The following is an 18,879-nucleotide window of genomic DNA, read 5'->3' as shown; positions in this document are numbered from 1 at the left end:
CACCTGGTGGCCAGGAGTTGAATTCCCACTAGTAATTGAATGGATTTGTGGACTCTCCAAGCCATTGGAAAGAAAAAGAATAAACAAAGAAGAAGAGTAACAAAATCCCAAAATAAAACATCAGAGCTCCCATAACATCCAAATTATGCAAAGGTTGCTCCTTAGAAGTCATATGAGACGGACATAAATATGGAAGAACAGTTTCCATTTTAAAGGCGTCTTAAAAAAAAAATAAGAAAAGGAGTTTTGCAAGACAAAGCCAATAGCTCTGAAACTTGCCTCGATAAAGAAATGGCGAGAAGGAGCAAAAATTCTTTTTACAAAAATCCAGGGCGGAAGATTAATATTCAGAATATGTATTCAAAGGGAGAGGCTTGCAAAACTCGGAGAACCGAATTTAGATTCCAAGGAAACACCCAGGTTTAAACCTGATTAAGCCTAATAGCTAGTAGAATATCAAAACTACTGATTACAAAGAATGAAGAGAACAAAAAAATGATCGTTCAAGGAACTTTCTGCCTCGCTCTTACACGACTCTCCCCTAGTTCTCAAACTTTCAAGCGCTCCTTAAAAAGGATACTAAACCCAAATTTTTCTCTTGTGATTCAGATAGAGCATGAACTTTTAAGCAACTTTATAATTTACTCCTATTATCAATGTTTCTATGTTCTCTTGCTATCTTTATTTGAAAAAGGCATCTAAGCTAAGGAGCCAGACAATTTTTGGTTCAGAAACATGTACAGCACTTGTTTAATGGTGGCTGACATTTAGCAACCAATCAGCAAGAACAACCCAGGTTGTGAACCAAAAATGGTCCGGCATCTAAAGGAACATTATTGCTTTTCAAATAAAAATAGCAAGAGAATGAAGAAAAAGTGATCGAAGGAGTAAATTAGAAAGTTGCTAAAAATTGCATGCTCTATCATGAAAGAAAAAAATTTGTGTTGTGTCCCTTTAAAGACTACTGTTCAGGGATGCATATAATATACACTAACATTTTCCTATCCTCTTTTTAGCTATCCCCTTGAACCCCCTTAGCATGTAAGCCTACAAGCCTAGCTTTGTAGATCACCTTCATAAGAGATAATTTAGAACAGTGAAACTCTTGGCAGGGCCCTCTAAACCTTTGTCTTCCATAATTGTCACCTTATATATTAGAACCATGTCTTTAGCGCTGCGGAATCTGTTGGCGCTCTACAAATAACAGATAACAATAATAAATAATAATAATACTGCTTGAGCTTCTGTGTCAAGTTCATGAATTATTTTTCCTGATTCTTCTGTAATTTAACTTTCCAAAATTATATTTTTACACTCTCCCCAGAGAGACTAGACTATATTCTAATGTGTACAGTAATCATTTGTAAGAAAGATATCTTTCAAGAATCACGGAATGGTATACTAAGCACTTCAGACTGTGTTGTTACTTATAAGTCTTTCTGGATTAATATGGAAGTCATTCTGCTTACCACTTTGGCCCAGTATGGAAGCAAAAGACGATCATCATCCAAGATCATTATTTTCACTTGCTTGTGAGAACTGTTGGAGAATGCAGGTCCAAGGTCAAAGGCAATGAAGTCTCTCATGCTCTCAGGTGTATATCCCAAACTCTGAAAAGGGTAGTCCGTCATCATCCCTGCTGTAGGCTCATTCTCAACGGTGATAGCCCAGAACGTCACATTATACTTGGCATACTCGTCCAAAAACCTAAAATGCAAGGAAGACAATAACCTTACTGCCCAAAACCGCTGTTGCTAATTTATGATCAACAGCATCAATCAAAAAGGTGCCGAGTGTAATGTTACAATTCATTTGTAGTGAAGACTAAATTACAATTAGTGTAGCTACAATAATGGCAAAACACTATTTTTTTTTTAATAGATAAATGAAGTGCTTAGTATTTTTAAATATATATATATATATATATATATATATATATATATATATATATATATGCGCTACAGCATAAATCTATATTTTGACATTTCTACAGCATAGAATACCCAGCCACACACATAAATACAGCCCTCCATATAATCACCAAATTCAGTCCCTACAATATCTTTTGGGATCATTAGATCTAATTTCCACTAAATCAAAGCAGAAGACCTGTGTGTATATTGGGATAAAACTGCAGTATGCACACATGGACATATATTTTAGTACAACAAGAAGGTGAGAGTTAATTTCTTGGTTTTAAATAATCTAATACATCTAAATAGAACAATCATTTTCTCGGCTTTCCTTTAATCTCTCACAATGCAAAACTTTTACTAACAAACATTGATGGCTGATAATCAAGGGGATAATAAATATTTATCAAAAGAAAATACACATTTTTAATAACTTTAAAAAATAAATGTACAAATCACCTAATTTTTTTCATTGCTAATTTGTTAATTAGTTAAAATTGTTATTAATTTGCAATTGATTTACAACTGTGATTGGAGGGATGGGGTTTAAATGCCTTGGTTCAGCTTGAAGGTGAAATATATGATTAAGCACTCATTGGTAGTGCAAAATGCGTAAGGTACTGTGGAAATCCTCTGTTTTTATATTTTAACATGTTGGAATAAAGGATCTTTGTTTTTACTTATTTTTAAGTGCTGCTGCATTACTTCAGGTATTACGAATGCCGCTTTGAATTTAATTTCCAATGACAAAAGTTTTTTTTTAAAATGTCATTCCCAAATCGCAAGGGTAATTCACATAGTTCTGCTTAATCAATAGTGCAATATAACATTTTTATTGTTCACTTACATGACAGAAAACACCTTGAGATTGTAATATAAAATGTTTAGTTGTGCATGGTAAAACAACTTTGCAGTGTATTTTAATTATTTATTTTGCCCCCTTTCCGTGTAATTTAACTCTAAAAATTGTAGATTTTCTAATTCTCTGAACTTGAAATGCACCCTGCTGACTTCTCAGAGCTATAACCCTGCTACATATCTGTCCCTAATTGGATTTATCAGATATCAACTGCAAAAAACTAAATTTATGCTTACTTGATAAATTTATTTCTCATGTGGTGTATCCAGTCCACTGATTCATCCATTACTTGTGGGATATTCTCCTTCCCAACAGGAAGCTGCAAGAGGATCACCCACAGCAGAGCTGTCTATATAGCTCCTCCCCTAACTGCCAACTCCCAGTCATTCGACCGAAGACGAGCAAGAGAAAGGAGAAACTATAGGGTGCAGTGGTGACTGTAGTTTAAAAATAAAAAACACCTGCCTTAAAATGACAGGGCGGGCCGTGGACTGGATACACCACAAGAGAAATAAATTTATCAGGTAAGCATAAATTTTGTTTTCTCTTGTAAGGTGTATCCAGTCCACGGATTCATCCATTACTTGTGGGATACCAATACCAAAGCTATAGGACACGGATGAAGGGAGGGACAAGGCAGGCGCTTAAACGGAAGGCACCACTGCCTGTAAGACCTTTCTCCCAAAAATAGCCTCCGAAGAAGCAAAAATATAAGTAGGTACTGCATAGTATTTGTCTAATCTACATAATTTCTCTGGGACTACAATAGTGTCACAGTCGTCCAGAGTTGCTAAGACCTCCCTGAGCAATATGCGGAGGTGCTCAAGCTTAAATTTAAATGTAGACATATCAGAATCAAGTTGAAGTATCTTCCCTGAATCAGAAAAATCACCCACAGATTGAAGCTCCCCTGCTTCAGCTTCAGTACATTGTGAGGGTGGTATCAGACATAGCCACTAAAGCGTCAGAGAGCTCTGTATTTATTCTAGTCCCAGAGCTGTCTCGCGTTCCTTGCAATCCTGGCAGTTTAGATAATACCTCTGTAAGGGTATGATTCATAACTGCCGCCATGTCTTGCAAGGTATACGCAATGGGCGCGCTAGATGTACTTAGCGTCCCCTGAGCGGGATTTATAGGTTCTGACACGTGGGGAGAATTAGACGGCATAACTTCCTCCTTGTCAATTTCTTCTGGTGATAATTTTTTTAAAGCCAGAATATGGTCTTTGTAATCTATAGTAAAATCAGTGCATTTGGTACACATTCTAAGAGGGGGTTCCACAATGGCTTCTAAACATAATGAACAATGAGTTTCCTCTATGTCAGACATGTTTAAACAGACTAGTAATGAGACCAGCAAGCTTTAATAACTGAACAAGCAAAAAATAAAAACGGTGCTGTGCCTCTAAGAGAAGAAAAACAATCACAGAAACTGCAAAACAGTGAAAAAAGCAGTAAAATCTACAAAATTTTTACAGTGTGTATAATAGACTGAAATAGCATTGCACCCACTTGCAAATGGATGATTAACCCCTTAGTTTCAAAACCGGATCAAAAAAACGATATAAACGTTTTTAAACAGTCACAAGCAACTGCCACAGCTCTACTGTGGCTCCTACCTGCCCATACAACGACTTTGGAAGGCACAAAAACCCTTTAGAGAGGTCCTATATGTTCAGGGGACTCCTTCAGGGAAGCTGGATGTCTCAAGCTGCAAAAACTACTGCGCAATTTAGGCGCGAAAATAGGCCCCTCCCAACCTGTACTCACAGTGAGAGGGCCTTAAAAAACTATCCCTAGGCAAAATCTAGTCAGCCATGTGGAAAACTGGGCCCCAGAATAAAGTTTTATCACCAAATTGTAATAAACGTTTATATACCTCAAGCAAACGTTATATCTATTCAGTAATGAGAGTAAATAACAAAAATATTACCCTTTACAGCAAGCATGATACCAGTCGTTATTAAATCACTGTAATCAGGCTTACCTTAAATAAATCCGGTATTGTCAGCATTTTCTAGATTATCATCTCTCTAGAAAAATTTAAAACTGCACATACCTCAGAGCAGGAGACCCTGCACGCTACTCCCCCAGCTGAAGTTACCCATCTCTTCAGTTATGTGTGAGAACAGCAGTGGATCTTAGTTACAAACCGCTAAGATCATCAAAAACCTCAGGCAGACTCTTCTTCAACTTTCTGCCTGAGGCTAAAATAGTACAACTCCGGTACCATTTGAAAATAATAAACTTTTGATTGAAGATAAACTACATTAATGCACCACATCTCTCTATCTACTTCCCTTGTCGAGAGCTGCAAGAGAATGACTGGGAGGTGGCAGTTAGGGGAGGAGCTATATAGACAGCACTGCTGTGGATGATCCTCTTGCAGCTTCCTGTTGGGAAGGAGAATATCCCACAAGTAATGGATGAATCCGTGGACTGGATACACCTTACAAGAGAAACATAAATTATGCTTACCTGATAATTTCATTTCCATCGTGGGGAGGAAAGTCCACTGCTTCATTCATCACTTGTGGGAATTAAGAACCTGGCCACCAGGAGGAGGCAAAGACACCCCAGCCAAAGGTTTAAATACCTCCCCCACTTCCCTCATCCCCCAGTCATTCTGCCAAGGGAACAAGGAACAGTAAGAGAAATATCAGGGTATAAAAATGGTACCAGAAGAACAAAAAATAAATTTGAGACCGCCCACCGGAGAACGGGCGGGTGCAGTAGACTCTTTCCCACGATGGAAATTAAATTATCAGTAGGGTTGCACCGATACCGATACTATTATCAGTATCGGTACCGATACCAAGTATTTGCATGACTACTTGTACTCGTGCAAATGCACCGATACTTAAACCGATACCTCCACTTCCTACCCATATGCTACCTTGTGGCGTTTTTTCAAACTGCATGTTCCCATTTCATTTTAAACTGGAGTGGAGACTAAACTAAAAATTGTTTACTACTGCTCTGCCAATACAAATTACTGTTATTTGTATTATTGTAGTAGAGATCACTGTACCTTGTTCAGACAAACCCCTGAAGTACTGGGCAGTTAATAAACAGATTTCCAGCTCTGGCTAAAATGGCCCAAAAATATCTTTCTGCCCCATGCAGTAGTGTGGAAAGTGAAAGACTGTTCAACTTAGAGTCGAACCTTCATACAAATGTCAGACTGATGTTATATAACAGCCCTACAACCCAATTGCATCACCCCATTAAATTTAATATTTTATTGTAATATTTTTTATTTATTAACATGTTCAGTATACTTTAGACAAATAAAACTGTTTTATTATTTCATAATGTCTTTTGAATTACAGTCCTTTATAATTATAAAGAAGGAATCTTGGTAAACTGTCACATGACATTAAAAAAAAGTATTGGTAATTGGTATCGGCGAGTATTTGAAAACAAGTATCGGTACTTGTACTCAGTCATAAAAAAATGGTATTGGTGCAACCCTATCAAGAAAGCATAATTTATGTTTGTTTTCCATCTAAAGGGGAGGAGAGGCCACTGCTTCATTCATCACTTGTGGGAACAAATACCCAAGCTCTAGAGGACACTGAATGAAGAAAACGGAGGGTAAAGGAGGCGGACCCTAAACCGAGGGCACCAAAGCCTGCAGAACCTGTCTCTCAAAGGCTGCTTCCGCCGAAGCAAAATTTGTAAAATTTTGCAAAAGTATGTAAGGATGACCAGGTAGCCGCCTTACAAATCTGCTCCATAGAAGCCTCATTCTTAAAGGCCCAAGAAGAGGCCACAGGTCTAGTCGAGTGAGCCTTAATCCTCTGAGGCGGCTTGTGTCCTGCTGTCTCATAAACCAGACGGATCATACTCCTCAACCAAAAGGATAGAGAAGTTGCAGAAGTCCTCTGCGCCTTCCAGAATACACAACGAATAAAGACTACGTCTGTCTGAACTCCTTCGTAGCTTGAAGATAAAACTTCAAGGCCCGAACCACATCCAGATTATGAAGTAACCTCTAATTTGAAGAGGATGGGTTAGGACACAAGGAAGGAACCACTATTTCCTGGTTAATGTTACGACTCGACACCACCTTGAGAGGCTCAAATTGTAAGGCCGCCAACGCAGAGACTCTGCGTGCCGAAGCAATAGCTAATAACAAGACCTTCCATGAGAGAATCTTAATGTCCAGGGCATGCATAGGCTCAAACGGAGCCCTCTGCAAGACCTTAAGCACCATGTTTAAGCTCCAGGGAGGAGCCGGATTCCTGAAAACCGGTCTAATCCTAACCAGAGCCTGAACAAAAGGACTGAATATCAGGAAGCTCTGTGAGCTTCTTGTGCAACAGTACTGATAAAGCTGAGATCTGTCCCCTTAGGGAACTGCCGGCAAGACCCTTATCCAGACCATCCTGGAGAAAGGCCAAAATCCTGGATACCTTGACCTTGTGCCAAGGCTATCCTCGTTCCTCTCACCAGGACAAGTAGGTCCTCCACACCTTGTGGTAGATGTGTCTAGTGACCGGCTTCCTGGCCTGGCTAAGACTAGGCGCAGTCAGCCTCAGAGAATTGAGATTTTGATGTAGAAAAGGACCTTGAACTAGCAGGTCCTTGAGACAAGGTAACTTCCATGACGGATAAGACGACATCGCCACTAGAACCGCAAACCACGTCCTCCGCGGCCACGACGGAGCAATCGGAATAGCCTAAGCTTGCTCCTGCTTGATGCGGGCCACTACTTGAGGTAGAAGTGGCAACGGTGAAAATATGTAGATTAGGTTGAAGTCCCAGGGTACCGCCAAGGCGTCTATCAGTTCCGCTTGGGGATCCCTGGAACGCGACCCATATCTGGTTAGCTTGCAATTGAGTCTAGACGCCATGAGATCTATCTCTGGCGTCTCCCATCTGCTGCAGATCTCCGCAAACATCTCGGGGTGGAGAAACCATTCCCCTGGATGAAACGTCTGTCTGCTCAGAAATACCGCTTCCCAGTTGTCCACACCAGGAATGTGGATCGCTGAGAGCTATCAATCGGGAGTCTCTGCCCACTACAGAATCCAAGATACTTCCCTCATTGCTATGGAGCTTCTCGCCCTCCTGGTGGTTTATATAAGCCACGAGGTGATGTCTGATTGGAATCTGATGAAATGGGATGACCCCAGAGGAGGCCAAGCCTTCAGGGGGTTGAAAATCGTTCAAAGTTCCAGAATGTTTATAGGTAGGCTTGATTCCTTTCAAGTCCATCTGCCCTGTGCCTTTCTGGCACCCCAAATGGCTCCTCAACCTGATAGACTCGCATCCGTGGTTACAATCTCCCAGGATGGTCTCAGGAAAGAAGTCCCCTGGGACAACTGGCCCGGTCGGGTCCACCAAAATAGGGACTCCCTCACTGGTCTGTCCAGAGATATTTGTTGGGACAAGTCTGAATGATCGTCGTTCCATTGTCTCAACATGCACAGCTGCAGAGGTCTGAGATCAAACCTGGCGAATGGAATGACATCTATGCTGGATACCATGAGCCCGATTACCTCCATACATCTGGCCACAGATGTCCTGGAGGATGTCTGCAGGGCTAGACAGTTGGACGCCAGCTTGCAACGTTTCTGGTCTGTCAGGAATATCTTCATCGCAGAAGAATCTATTATCGTACCCAGGAACTCCACCCTGTTGCTGCGGACTAACAAACTCTTCCCTTTGTTTATCTTCCACCCATGGGATCGAATCAGAAGTAGGAGAGCTCTCGAATGGTCCTCTGCCAGACTGAAGGGTGGAGCCTGGATCAGGATATCGTCCAGATACGTAGCCACTGCAATTCCTCTGGCTCTCGCTACTGCGAGAAGAGCACCCAGAACCTTTGTAAAGACTCTTGGGGCTGCCGCCAGACCAAACGGAAGGGACACAAACTGGAAGTGCTGGTCCAGGAAGGAGAACCTTAGGAATTTGAAATGATCCTTGTGGATTGGAACATGAAGGTAAGAATCCTTCAGGTCTAGAGTCGTCATGAATTGCCCTTCTTGAACCAGGGGCAAGATTGACTTGATCGTCTCCATCTTGAACGACGGGACTGACAAAAACTTGTTTAGGGCCTTTAGGTCCAGAATTGGATGAAACCTACCCTCCTCCTTTGGGACCACGAAAAAGGTTTGAATAATACGCCAGACCTCTTTCTGCATGAGGAACTGGGACGATTACCCCGAGAGATGAGAGATCCCTCACACATCCCAGGAAGGCTTCTCTCTTTTCTTGTTTTGAAGAGATGTTTGACAGGAGGAACCTGCCTCTGGGCGGATACGATTTGAAACCTATCCTGTACCCCTGGGCAATGACCTCCAGGACACAAGGGTCTGTAACATCTCCCCTCCAGGCCCCCGCAAAAAAGAGATGGTCTGTCCCCTACCTGGTCTAAGGACGGGTCGGGGGCCGTCCCTTCATGCTGACTTTGACTCAGCTGGCTTCTTTTCCTGCTTGGAATTATTCCAAGAGTTTGCTGGCTTCCAAGCTTTCTTGGATTGCTCACATTTTGCGGAAGACTGCTGGCGCCGAGACATGTCTGCACAAAAGGGACGAAAAGTAGATCCCTTAGGTTTGGCTTTCTTATCCTTAGGTAAGAAGGTGCCCTTGCCACCCGTGACAGTAGATATAATAGAATCCAGGCCCGGGCCAAACAAAACCTTCCCCTTGAATGGAAGGGAAAGCAAGCGAAACTTAGATGTCATGTCTGCAGACCAAGATTTTAGCCACAGAGCCCTGCGAGCTAAAACAGAAAATCCTGACGTCTTAGCATGCAGGCAAATAATCTGCGCTACCCTTAAGGCTTTGATTCGATCCAACATCATCTCGTGGGGGGTCTCCACCTCGACCATTGCTGCTAGTGCGTCACACCAATAGGTAGCCGCTCCAGCCACCGCAGTGACAGCCGCTGGTTGGAAAACAAACCCCATTAGTTGGAACATCTTCTGCAACATGGACTCCATCTTTTTATCCATTGGTTCCTTAAAAGAGGATCTATCCTCAAGCAGAATGGTCGTTCTCTTAGAGAGCGTGGAGATAGCACCATCCACCTTAGGGATGGTTCCCCACAGTTCAAGCTGCGTATCCGGAATGGGGAAAAGCTTCTTAAAAGAAGACGAGGGAGAAAAGGGCGAACCTAGTTTCTCCCATTCACTTTTAATAATGTTCGCCATCTTGATAGGAACAGAAGGCCTGGGGCACTACCCTGTCCTCGTAAACCCTATCCAATTTAGGGATCGACGGTTCCTCCGGTAGCTTCAGTTCCGGAACCTCCAGCGTAGCAAGCACTTCCTTCAGCAGGAAAAACATAATTTATGCTTACCTGATAAATTTATTTCTCTTGTAGTGTAGTCAGTCCACGGGTCATCCATTACTTATAGAATATATCTCTTCCTAACAGGAAGCTGCAAGAGGATCACCCAGCAGAGCTTGCTACACAGCTCCTCCCCTCACATGTCATATTCAGTCATTCGACCAAAGCAGACGAGAAAGGAAAAACCATAGGGTGCAGTGGTGACTGGAGTTTAATTAAAATTTAGGTCTGCCTTAAAGACAGGGCGGGCCGTGGACTGACTACACTACAAGAGAAATAAATTTATCAGGTAAGCATAAATTATGTTTTCTCTTGTTAAGTGTAGTCAGTCCACGGGTCATCCATTACTTATGGAATACCAATACCAAAGCTAAAGTACACGGATGAAGGCAGGGACAAGGCAGGAACATTAAACAGAAGGAACCACTGCCTGAAGTACCTTTCTCCCAAAAATAGCCTCCGAAGAAGCAAAAGTGTCAAATTTGTAAAATTTTGAAAAGGTGTGAAGCGAAGACCAAGTCGCAGCCTTGCAAATCTGTTCAACAGAGGCCTCATTTTTAAAGGCCCAGGTGGAAGCCACAGCTCTAGTAGAATGAGCTGTAATCCTTTCAGGAGGCTGCTGTCCAGCAGTCTCATAGGCTAAACGTATTATGCTACGAAGCCAAAAAGAGAGAGAGGTAGCCGAAGCCTTTTTACCTCTTCTCTGTCCAGAGTAAACGACAAACAGGGAAGAAGTTTGACGAAAATCTTTAGTTGCCTGCAAATAGAACTTCAGGGCACGGACTACGTCCAAATTATGCAAAAGTCGTTCCTTCTTTGAAGAAGGGTTAGGACACAGTGATGGAACAACAATCTCTTGATTGGTATTCCTGTTAGTAACTACCTTAGGTAAGAACCCAGGTTTAGTACGCAGAACTACCTTGTCTGAATGAAAAATCAGATAAGGAGAATCACAATGTAAGGCAGATAACTCAGAGACTCTTCGAGCCGAGGAAATAGCCATCAAAAACAAAACCTTCCAGGATAACAGCTTGATATCAATGGAATGAAGGGGTTCAAATGGAACGCCTTGAAGAACATTAAGAACTAAGTTTAAGCTCCACGGCGGAGCAACAGTCTTAAACACAGGCTTAATCCTAGTTAAAGCCTGACAAAAAGCCTGAACGTCTGGAACTTCAGCCAGACGTTTGTGTAGAAGAATAGACAGAGCAGAAATCTGTCCCTTTAACGAACTAGCAGATAAGCCCTTTTCTAAACCCTCTTGTAGAAAGGACAATATCCTAGGAATCCTAACCTTACTCCATGAGTAACTCTTGGATTCGCACCAATATAAATATTTACGCCATATCTTATGGTAAATCTTTCTGGTAACAGGCTTCCTAGCCTGTATTAAGGTATCAATAACCGACTCCGAGAAGCCACGCTTTGATAGAATCAAGCGTTCAATCTCCATGCAGTAAGCCTCAGAGACATTAGATTTGGATGTTTGAAAGGACCCTGAATTAGAAGGTCCTGTATCAGAGGTAGAGACCACGGTGGACAGGACGACATGTCCACTAGGTCTGCATACCAGGTCCTGCGTGGCCACGCAGGCGCTATCAGAATCACCAAAGCTCTCTCCTGTTTGATCTTGGCAATCAAACGAGGAAGCATCGGGAATGGTGGAAACACATAAGCCATGTTGAAGACCCAAGGGGCTGTCAGAGCATCTATCAGCACCACTCCCGGGTCCCTGGACCAGGATCCGTAACAAGGAAGCTTGGCGTTCTGGCGAGATGCCATGAGATCCAGATCTGGTTTGCCCCAACGAAGAATCAGTTGAGCAAAGACCTCCGGATGAAGTTCCCACTCCCCCGGATGAAAAGTCTGGTGAGTTCTCTATGCCTGGGATGTAAATCGCTGACAGGTGGCAAGAGTGAGACTCTGCCCAGCGAATTATCTTTGAGACTTCCAACATCGCTAGGGAACTTCTGGTTCCCCCTTGATGGTTGATGTAAGCCACAGTCGTGATGTTGTCCGACTGAAATCTGATGAACCTCAGAGTTGCTAACTGAGGCCAAGCTAGGAGAGCATTGAATATTGCTCTTAATTCCAGAATATTTATTGGGAGGAGTTTCTCCTCCTGAGTCCATAATCCCTGAGCTTTCAGGGAGTTCCAGACTGCGCCCCAGCCTAGAAGACTGGCGTCTGTTGTTACAATCGTCCAATCTGGCCTGCGAAAGGTCATCCCCTTGGACAGATGTGGCCGAGAGAGCCACCATAGAAGAGAATCTCTGGTCTCTTGATCCAGACTTAGTAGGGGGGACAAATCTGAGTAATCCCCGTTCCACTGACTTAGCATGCACAATTGCAGCGGTCTGAGATGCAGGCGCGCAAATGGTACTATGTCCATTGCCGCTACCATTAAGCCGATTACTTCCATGCACTGAGCTACTGACGGGTGTGGAATGGAATGAAGGACACGGCAAGCATTTAGAAGTTTTGATAACCTGGCCTCTGTCAGGTAAATTTTCATCTCTACAGAATCTATAAGAGTCCCTAGAAAGGGAACTCTTGTAAGTGGTAATAGAGAACTCTTTTCCACGTTCACCTTCCACCCATGCGACCTCAGAAATGCCAGAACTATCTCTGTATGAGACTTGGCAGTTTGAAAACTTGACGCTTGTATCCGAATGTCGTCTAGGTACGGAGTCACTGCTATGCCTCGCGGTCTTAGTACCACCAGAAGTGAGCCCAGAACTTTTGTAAAGATTCTTGGAGCCGTAGCTAATCCGAAGGGAAGAGCTACAAACTGGTAATGCCTGTCTAGGAAAGCAAATCTTAGGTACCGATAATGATCCTTGTGAATCGGTATGTGAAGGTAGGCATCCTTTAAATCCACTGTGGTCATGTACTGACCCTCTTGGATCATGGGAAGGATGGTTCGAATAGTTTCCATTTTGAATGATGGAACTCTTAGAAATTTGTTTAGGATTTTTAAGTCCAAGATTGGTCTGAAGGTTCCCTCTTTCTTGGGAACCACAAATAGATTTGAATAGAATCCCTGCCCGTGTTCCGTCCGCGGAACTGGGTGGATCACCCCCATTAGTAAAAGGTCTTGTACACAGCGTAGAAACGCCTCTTTCTTTATTTGGTTTGCTGATAACCTTGAAAGATGAAATCTCCCTCGTGGAGGAGAAGTTTTGAAGTCCAGGAGATATCCCTGAGATATGATCTCCAACGCCCAGGGATCCTGGACATCTCTTGCCCAAGCCTGGGCGAAGAGAGAAAGTCTGCCCCCCACTAGATCCGTTTCCGGATAGGGGGCCCTCTCTTCATGCTGTCTTTGGGGCAGCAGCAGGTTTCTTGGCCTGCTTGCCCTTGTTCCTGGACTGGTTAACTTTCCAGCCCTGCCTGTAACGAGCAACAGCTCCTTCCTGTTTTGGAGCGGAGGAAGTTGATGCTGCTCCAGCCTTGAAGTTACGAAAGGCACGAAAATTAGACTGTTTGGCCTTTGATTTGGCCCTGTCCTGAGGTAGAGCATGGCCCTTACCTCCCGTAATGTCAGCTATAATTTCTTTCAAGCCGGGCCCGAATAAGGTCTGCCCTTTGAAAGGAATATTAAGCAATTTAGATTTAGAAGTCACGTCAGCTGACCAGGATTTAAGCCATAGCGCTCTGCGCGCTTGGATGGCGAATCCGGAGTTCTTAGCCGTAAGTTTGGTTAAATGTACGACGGCATCAGAAACAAATGCATTAGCTAGCTTAAGTGCTTTAAGCTTGTTCATAATTTCATCCAATGGAGCTGTGTGAATGGCCTCTTCCAGAGACTCAAACCAGAATGCCGCCGCAGCAGTGACAGGCGAAATGCATGCAAGGGGCTGTAAGATAAAACCTTGTTGAACAAACATTTTCTTAAGGTAACCCTCTAATTTCTTATCCATTGGATCTGAAAAGGCACAACTATCCTCCACCGGGATAGTGGTACGCTTAGCTAAAGTAGAAACTGCTCCCTCCACCTTAGGGACCGTCTGCCATAAGTCTCGTGTGGTGGCGTCTATAGGAAACATTTTCCTAAATATGGGAGGAGGGGAAAAGGGCACACCAGGTCTATCCCACTCCTTGCTAATAATCTCTGTAAGCCTTTTAGGTATAGGAAACACGTCAGTACACACCGGAATTTTTCTGGAATTGCAACTGTGTTACAATCATTCAGAGCCGCTAATACCTCCCCTAGCAATATGCGGAGGTTCTCAAGCTTAAATTTAAAATTAGAAATCTCTGAATCCAGTCTCCCTGGATCAGATACGTCACCCACAGAATGAAGCTCTCCGTCTTCACGTTCTGCAAACTGTGACGCAGTATCTGACATGGCTCTCACCTCATCCGCGCGCTCTGTCCTTAACCCAGAGCTATCGCGCTTGCCTCTTAATTCTGGCAATTTAGATAATACTTCTGTCATAACAGTAGCCATGTCTTGCAAAGTGATTTGTAAGGGCCTCCCTGATGTACTTGGCGCCACAAAATCACGCACCTCCTGAGCGGGAGGCGAAGGTACTGACACGTGAGGAGAGTTAGTCGGCATAACTTCCCCCTCGTTGTCTGGTGATAATTTCTTTACATGTAAAGATTGACTTTTATTTAAAGTAGCATCAATGCAATTAGTACATAAATTTCTATTGGGCTCCACATTGGCCTTTAAACATAGTGAACAAAGAGATTCATCTGTGTCAGACATGTTTAAACAGACTAGCAATGAGACTAGCAAGCCGCGGAACTGGGTGGATCACCCCCATTAGTAAAAGGTCTTGTACACAGCGTAGAAACGCCTCTTTCTTTATTTGGTTTGCTGATAACCTTGAAAGATGAAATCTCCCTCGTGGAGGAGAAGTTTTGAAGTCCAGGAGATATCCCTGAGATATGATCTCCAACGCCCAGGGATCCTGGACATCTCTTGCCCAAGCCTGGGCGAAGAGAGAAAGTCTGCCCCCCACTAGATCCGTTTCCGGATAGGGGGCCCTCTCTTCATGCTGTCTTTGGGGCAGCAGCAGGTTTCTTGGCCTGCTTGCCCTTGTTCCTGGACTGGTTAACTTTCCAGCCCTGCCTGTAACGAGCAACAGCTCCTTCCTGTTTTGGAGCGGAGGAAGTTGATGCTGCTCCAGCCTTGAAGTTACGAAAGGCACGAAAATTAGACTGTTTGGCCTTTGATTTGGCCCTGTCCTGAGGTAGAGCATGGCCCTTACCTCCCGTAATGTCAGCTATAATTTCTTTCAAGCCGGGCCCGAATAAGGTCTGCCCTTTGAAAGGAATATTAAGCAATTTAGATTTAGAAGTCACGTCAGCTGACCAGGATTTAAGCCATAGCGCTCTGCGCGCTTGGATGGCGAATCCGGAGTTCTTAGCCGTAAGTTTGGTTAAATGTACGACGGCATCAGAAACAAATGCATTAGCTAGCTTAAGTGCTTTAAGCTTGTTCATAATTTCATCCAATGGAGCTGTGCGAATGGCCTCTTCCAGAGACTCAAACCAGAATGCCGCCGCAGCAGTGACAGGCGAAATGCATGCAAGGGGCTGTAAGATAAAACCTTGTTGAACAAACATTTTCTTAAGGTAACCCTCTAATTTCTTATCCATTGGATCTGAAAAGGCACAACTATCCTCCACCGGGATAGTGGTACGCTTAGCTAAAGTAGAAACTGCTCCCTCCACCTTAGGGACCGTCTGCCATAAGTCTCGTGTGGTGGCGTCTATAGGAAACATTTTCCTAAATATGGGAGGAGGGGAAAAGGGCACACCAGGTCTATCCCACTCCTTGCTAATAATCTCTGTAAGCCTTTTAGGTATAGGAAACACGTCAGTACACACCGGAATTTTTCTGGAATTGCAACTGTGTTACAATCATTCAGAGCCGCTAATACCTCCCCTAGCAATATGCGGAGGTTCTCAAGCTTAAATTTAAAATTAGAAATCTCTGAATCCAGTCTCCCTGGATCAGATACGTCACCCACAGAATGAAGCTCTCCGTCTTCACGTTCTGCAAACTGTGACGCAGTATCTGACATGGCTCTCACCTCATCCGCGCGCTCTGTCCTTAACCCAGAGCTATCGCGCTTGCCTCTTAATTCTGGCAATTTAGATAATACTTCTGTCATAACAGTAGCCATGTCTTGCAAAGTGATTTGTAAGGGCCTCCCTGATGTACTTGGCGCCACAAAATCACGCACCTCCTGAGCGGGAGGCGAAGGTACTGACACGTGAGGAGAGTTAGTCGGCATAACTTCCCCCTCGTTGTCTGGTGATAATTTCTTTACATGTAAAGATTGACTTTTATTTAAAGTAGCATCAATGCAATTAGTACATAAATTTCTATTGGGCTCCACATTGGCCTTTAAACATAGTGAACAAAGAGATTCATCTGTGTCAGACATGTTTAAACAGACTAGCAATGAGACTAGCAAGCTTGGAAATACTTTTCTAAATAAATTTACAAGCAATATAAAAAACGCTACTGTGCCTTTAAGAAGCACAAAAAGCTGTCACAGTTGAAATAACAATGAACCAAAATAGTTATAGCAACCAATTTTTCACAGTAAATGTATTAAGTTAGCAAAGGATTGCACCCACCAGCAAATGGATGATTAACCCCTTAATACCCAAAAACGGATTAACAATTTAATAATTAACGTTTTTCTCACAGTCAAAACACACTGTCACAGGTCTGCTGTGACTGATTACCTCCCTCAAAATGAATTTTGAAGACCCCTGAGCTCTCTAGAGACGATCTGGATCATGGAGGATGAAGTAGACAGATTGTGACTGAATTTTTACTGCGCAAAAAAGCGCTAAAATAGGCCCCTCCCACTCATATTACAACAGTGGGGAAGCTCAGATAACTGTTTCTATGCAGAAAACAAAGATGGCCATGTGGTAAAAATCATGCCCCAATAAGTTTTATCACCAAGTACCTCACAAAAAACGATTAACATGCCAGTAAACGTTTTAAACATACATTTGAAAAGTTATGAATTGTTATTAACCCTTTAAGGACACAGCTTCCAGTTTGTTCAATTGTTTTATGACGGAAAATTTCCGTCATATGTCCTTAAGAGGTTAATAAGCCTGCTACCAGTCGCTTTTACTGCAGTTAAGGCTCATACATTATTTCAATATTAACAGTATTTTCAGAGTCAATTCCATTCCTTAGAAAAATACATTCAGTGTACACACACTCATCAGCCTAATACCAGTCACTATCACTGCATTTAAGGCTGAACTTACTTTACATTGGTATCAGCAGTATTTTCTCAGTCAATTCCATTCCTCAGAAAAATAATTACTGCACATACCTCATTTGCAGGGGGGCCCTGCATGCTATTCCCCTTCTCTGAAGTTACCTCACTCCTCAGATGAGAACAGCCAGTGGGTCTTAGTTACGTCTGCTAAGATCATAGAAAACGCAGGCAGATTCTTCTTCTAATGCTGCCTGAGAATAAACAGCACACTCCGGTGCCATTTAAAATAACAAACTTTTGATTGAAGAAATAAACTAAGTTAAAAAACACCACAGACCTCTCACAGCGACCTATCTAGTTAGGTTGCAAGAGAATGACTGAATATGACATGTGAGGGGAGGAGCTGTGTAGCAAGCTCTGCTGGGTGATCCTCTTGCAGCTTCCTGTTAGGAAGAGATATATTCTATAAGTAATGGATGACCCGTGGACTGACTACACTTAACAAGAGAAAGCAAATGCTCCATCTTAAATTTGAAATCTGGTTCCTCGGTGGACGGAGCCTCCTCGCAGTATACAGTTAGTAGGTTTAGATAAAGAAGTATCCTCCAACATAGAGTCCTCCATAGCTTGCGCCTTTATTACGGACTTGATTATTGATTAAATGGCACCTTTATATCCCAATGGCCGGGGCACTCACCACCTCCTATGACCCGGACTAAAAGAAACAGCTTTCGTCTCCTCCGAACACAGGTTGAGAAAGAGGAAGTTACTGACGCCACACCCGGTCACATTGAGTGCCATGCAGGACTGCCCTTGCACTGAGCGAGAGACGCGCCAAAAATGCCTGCCTCAATCTCGCTCTAACTGTTCCACACTGACAGAGCCTCATCTCACACAAGTGCAGCAAACACAATAAACATCATTATGATTATTAAAATCCCCCCTGTTCTATAACCCCCTTCCGAGGGTATTACCCTAGATTCTATACAGATAAAGGAGTCACACTGTGACCCTGTCTTCTTGCGTTATTATATATATATATATATATATATATATATATATTGAAACGATCTTACCAGAATCAACGCTGTGGAACAGGAACACGGCCCTTCAAGTGTGACAGGTTAGTAGCGCCGCTCCTGACATGGACTTGAGAGAATAAAAGCCAACAACGAAACTCGTCAACGCCGATTGCTTCAGGAGCTGTTAATATGAGTCAGGATGGTTTCGCAGGAGAACTTCCCCTTCATCCCCGGACTCTAACTTTCACCCATGCTCTCATTGAGAGGCTGACAGGACTACTTAAAACTCCAGTCCCATTGCGAAGAGTACTACCCTCCATAAGAGACTACTCTGAATCTTCCGACACTTCTCTGCCAACCTCCTGTGACGAAAGGCAAAGAATGACTGGGGGATGAGGGAAGTGGGGGAGGTATTTAAGCCTTTGGCTGGGGTGTCTTTGCCTCCTCCTGGTGGCTAGGTTCTTAATTCCCACAAGTGATGAATGAAGCAGTGGACTCTCCTCCCATTTAGATGAAAACAATTTACTTTATACTACTAACTTTATTACAGTGGCTACCCTTGTTGTCTATGG

General features: G+C 43.1%; 1 protein-coding gene across 2 annotated transcripts in view; it reads right to left on the bottom strand.

Moving 5' to 3' along the window:
* Positions 1-18,879, bottom strand: part of LOC128643701 (lysosomal acid glucosylceramidase) — a 160,068-nt gene that overhangs the window by 59,215 nt on the left and 81,974 nt on the right. For both annotated transcript variants that reach the window (XM_053696530.1, XM_053696529.1), the window contains exon 7: positions 1,470-1,707. In XM_053696530.1, coding sequence (XP_053552505.1) covers positions 1,470-1,707 — 238 coding nt within the window. The remainder of the gene's footprint in view (positions 1-1,469; positions 1,708-18,879) is intronic.

This window comes from Bombina bombina, unplaced genomic scaffold, assembly GCF_027579735.1.
Source record: "Bombina bombina isolate aBomBom1 unplaced genomic scaffold, aBomBom1.pri scaffold_578, whole genome shotgun sequence".
In the NCBI taxonomy this organism is placed as follows: Eukaryota; Metazoa; Chordata; class Amphibia; order Anura; family Bombinatoridae; genus Bombina; species Bombina bombina.
The sequence above is the reverse complement of the archived record's forward strand: the minus strand, read 5'-3'. Positions and strand labels throughout refer to the sequence as shown.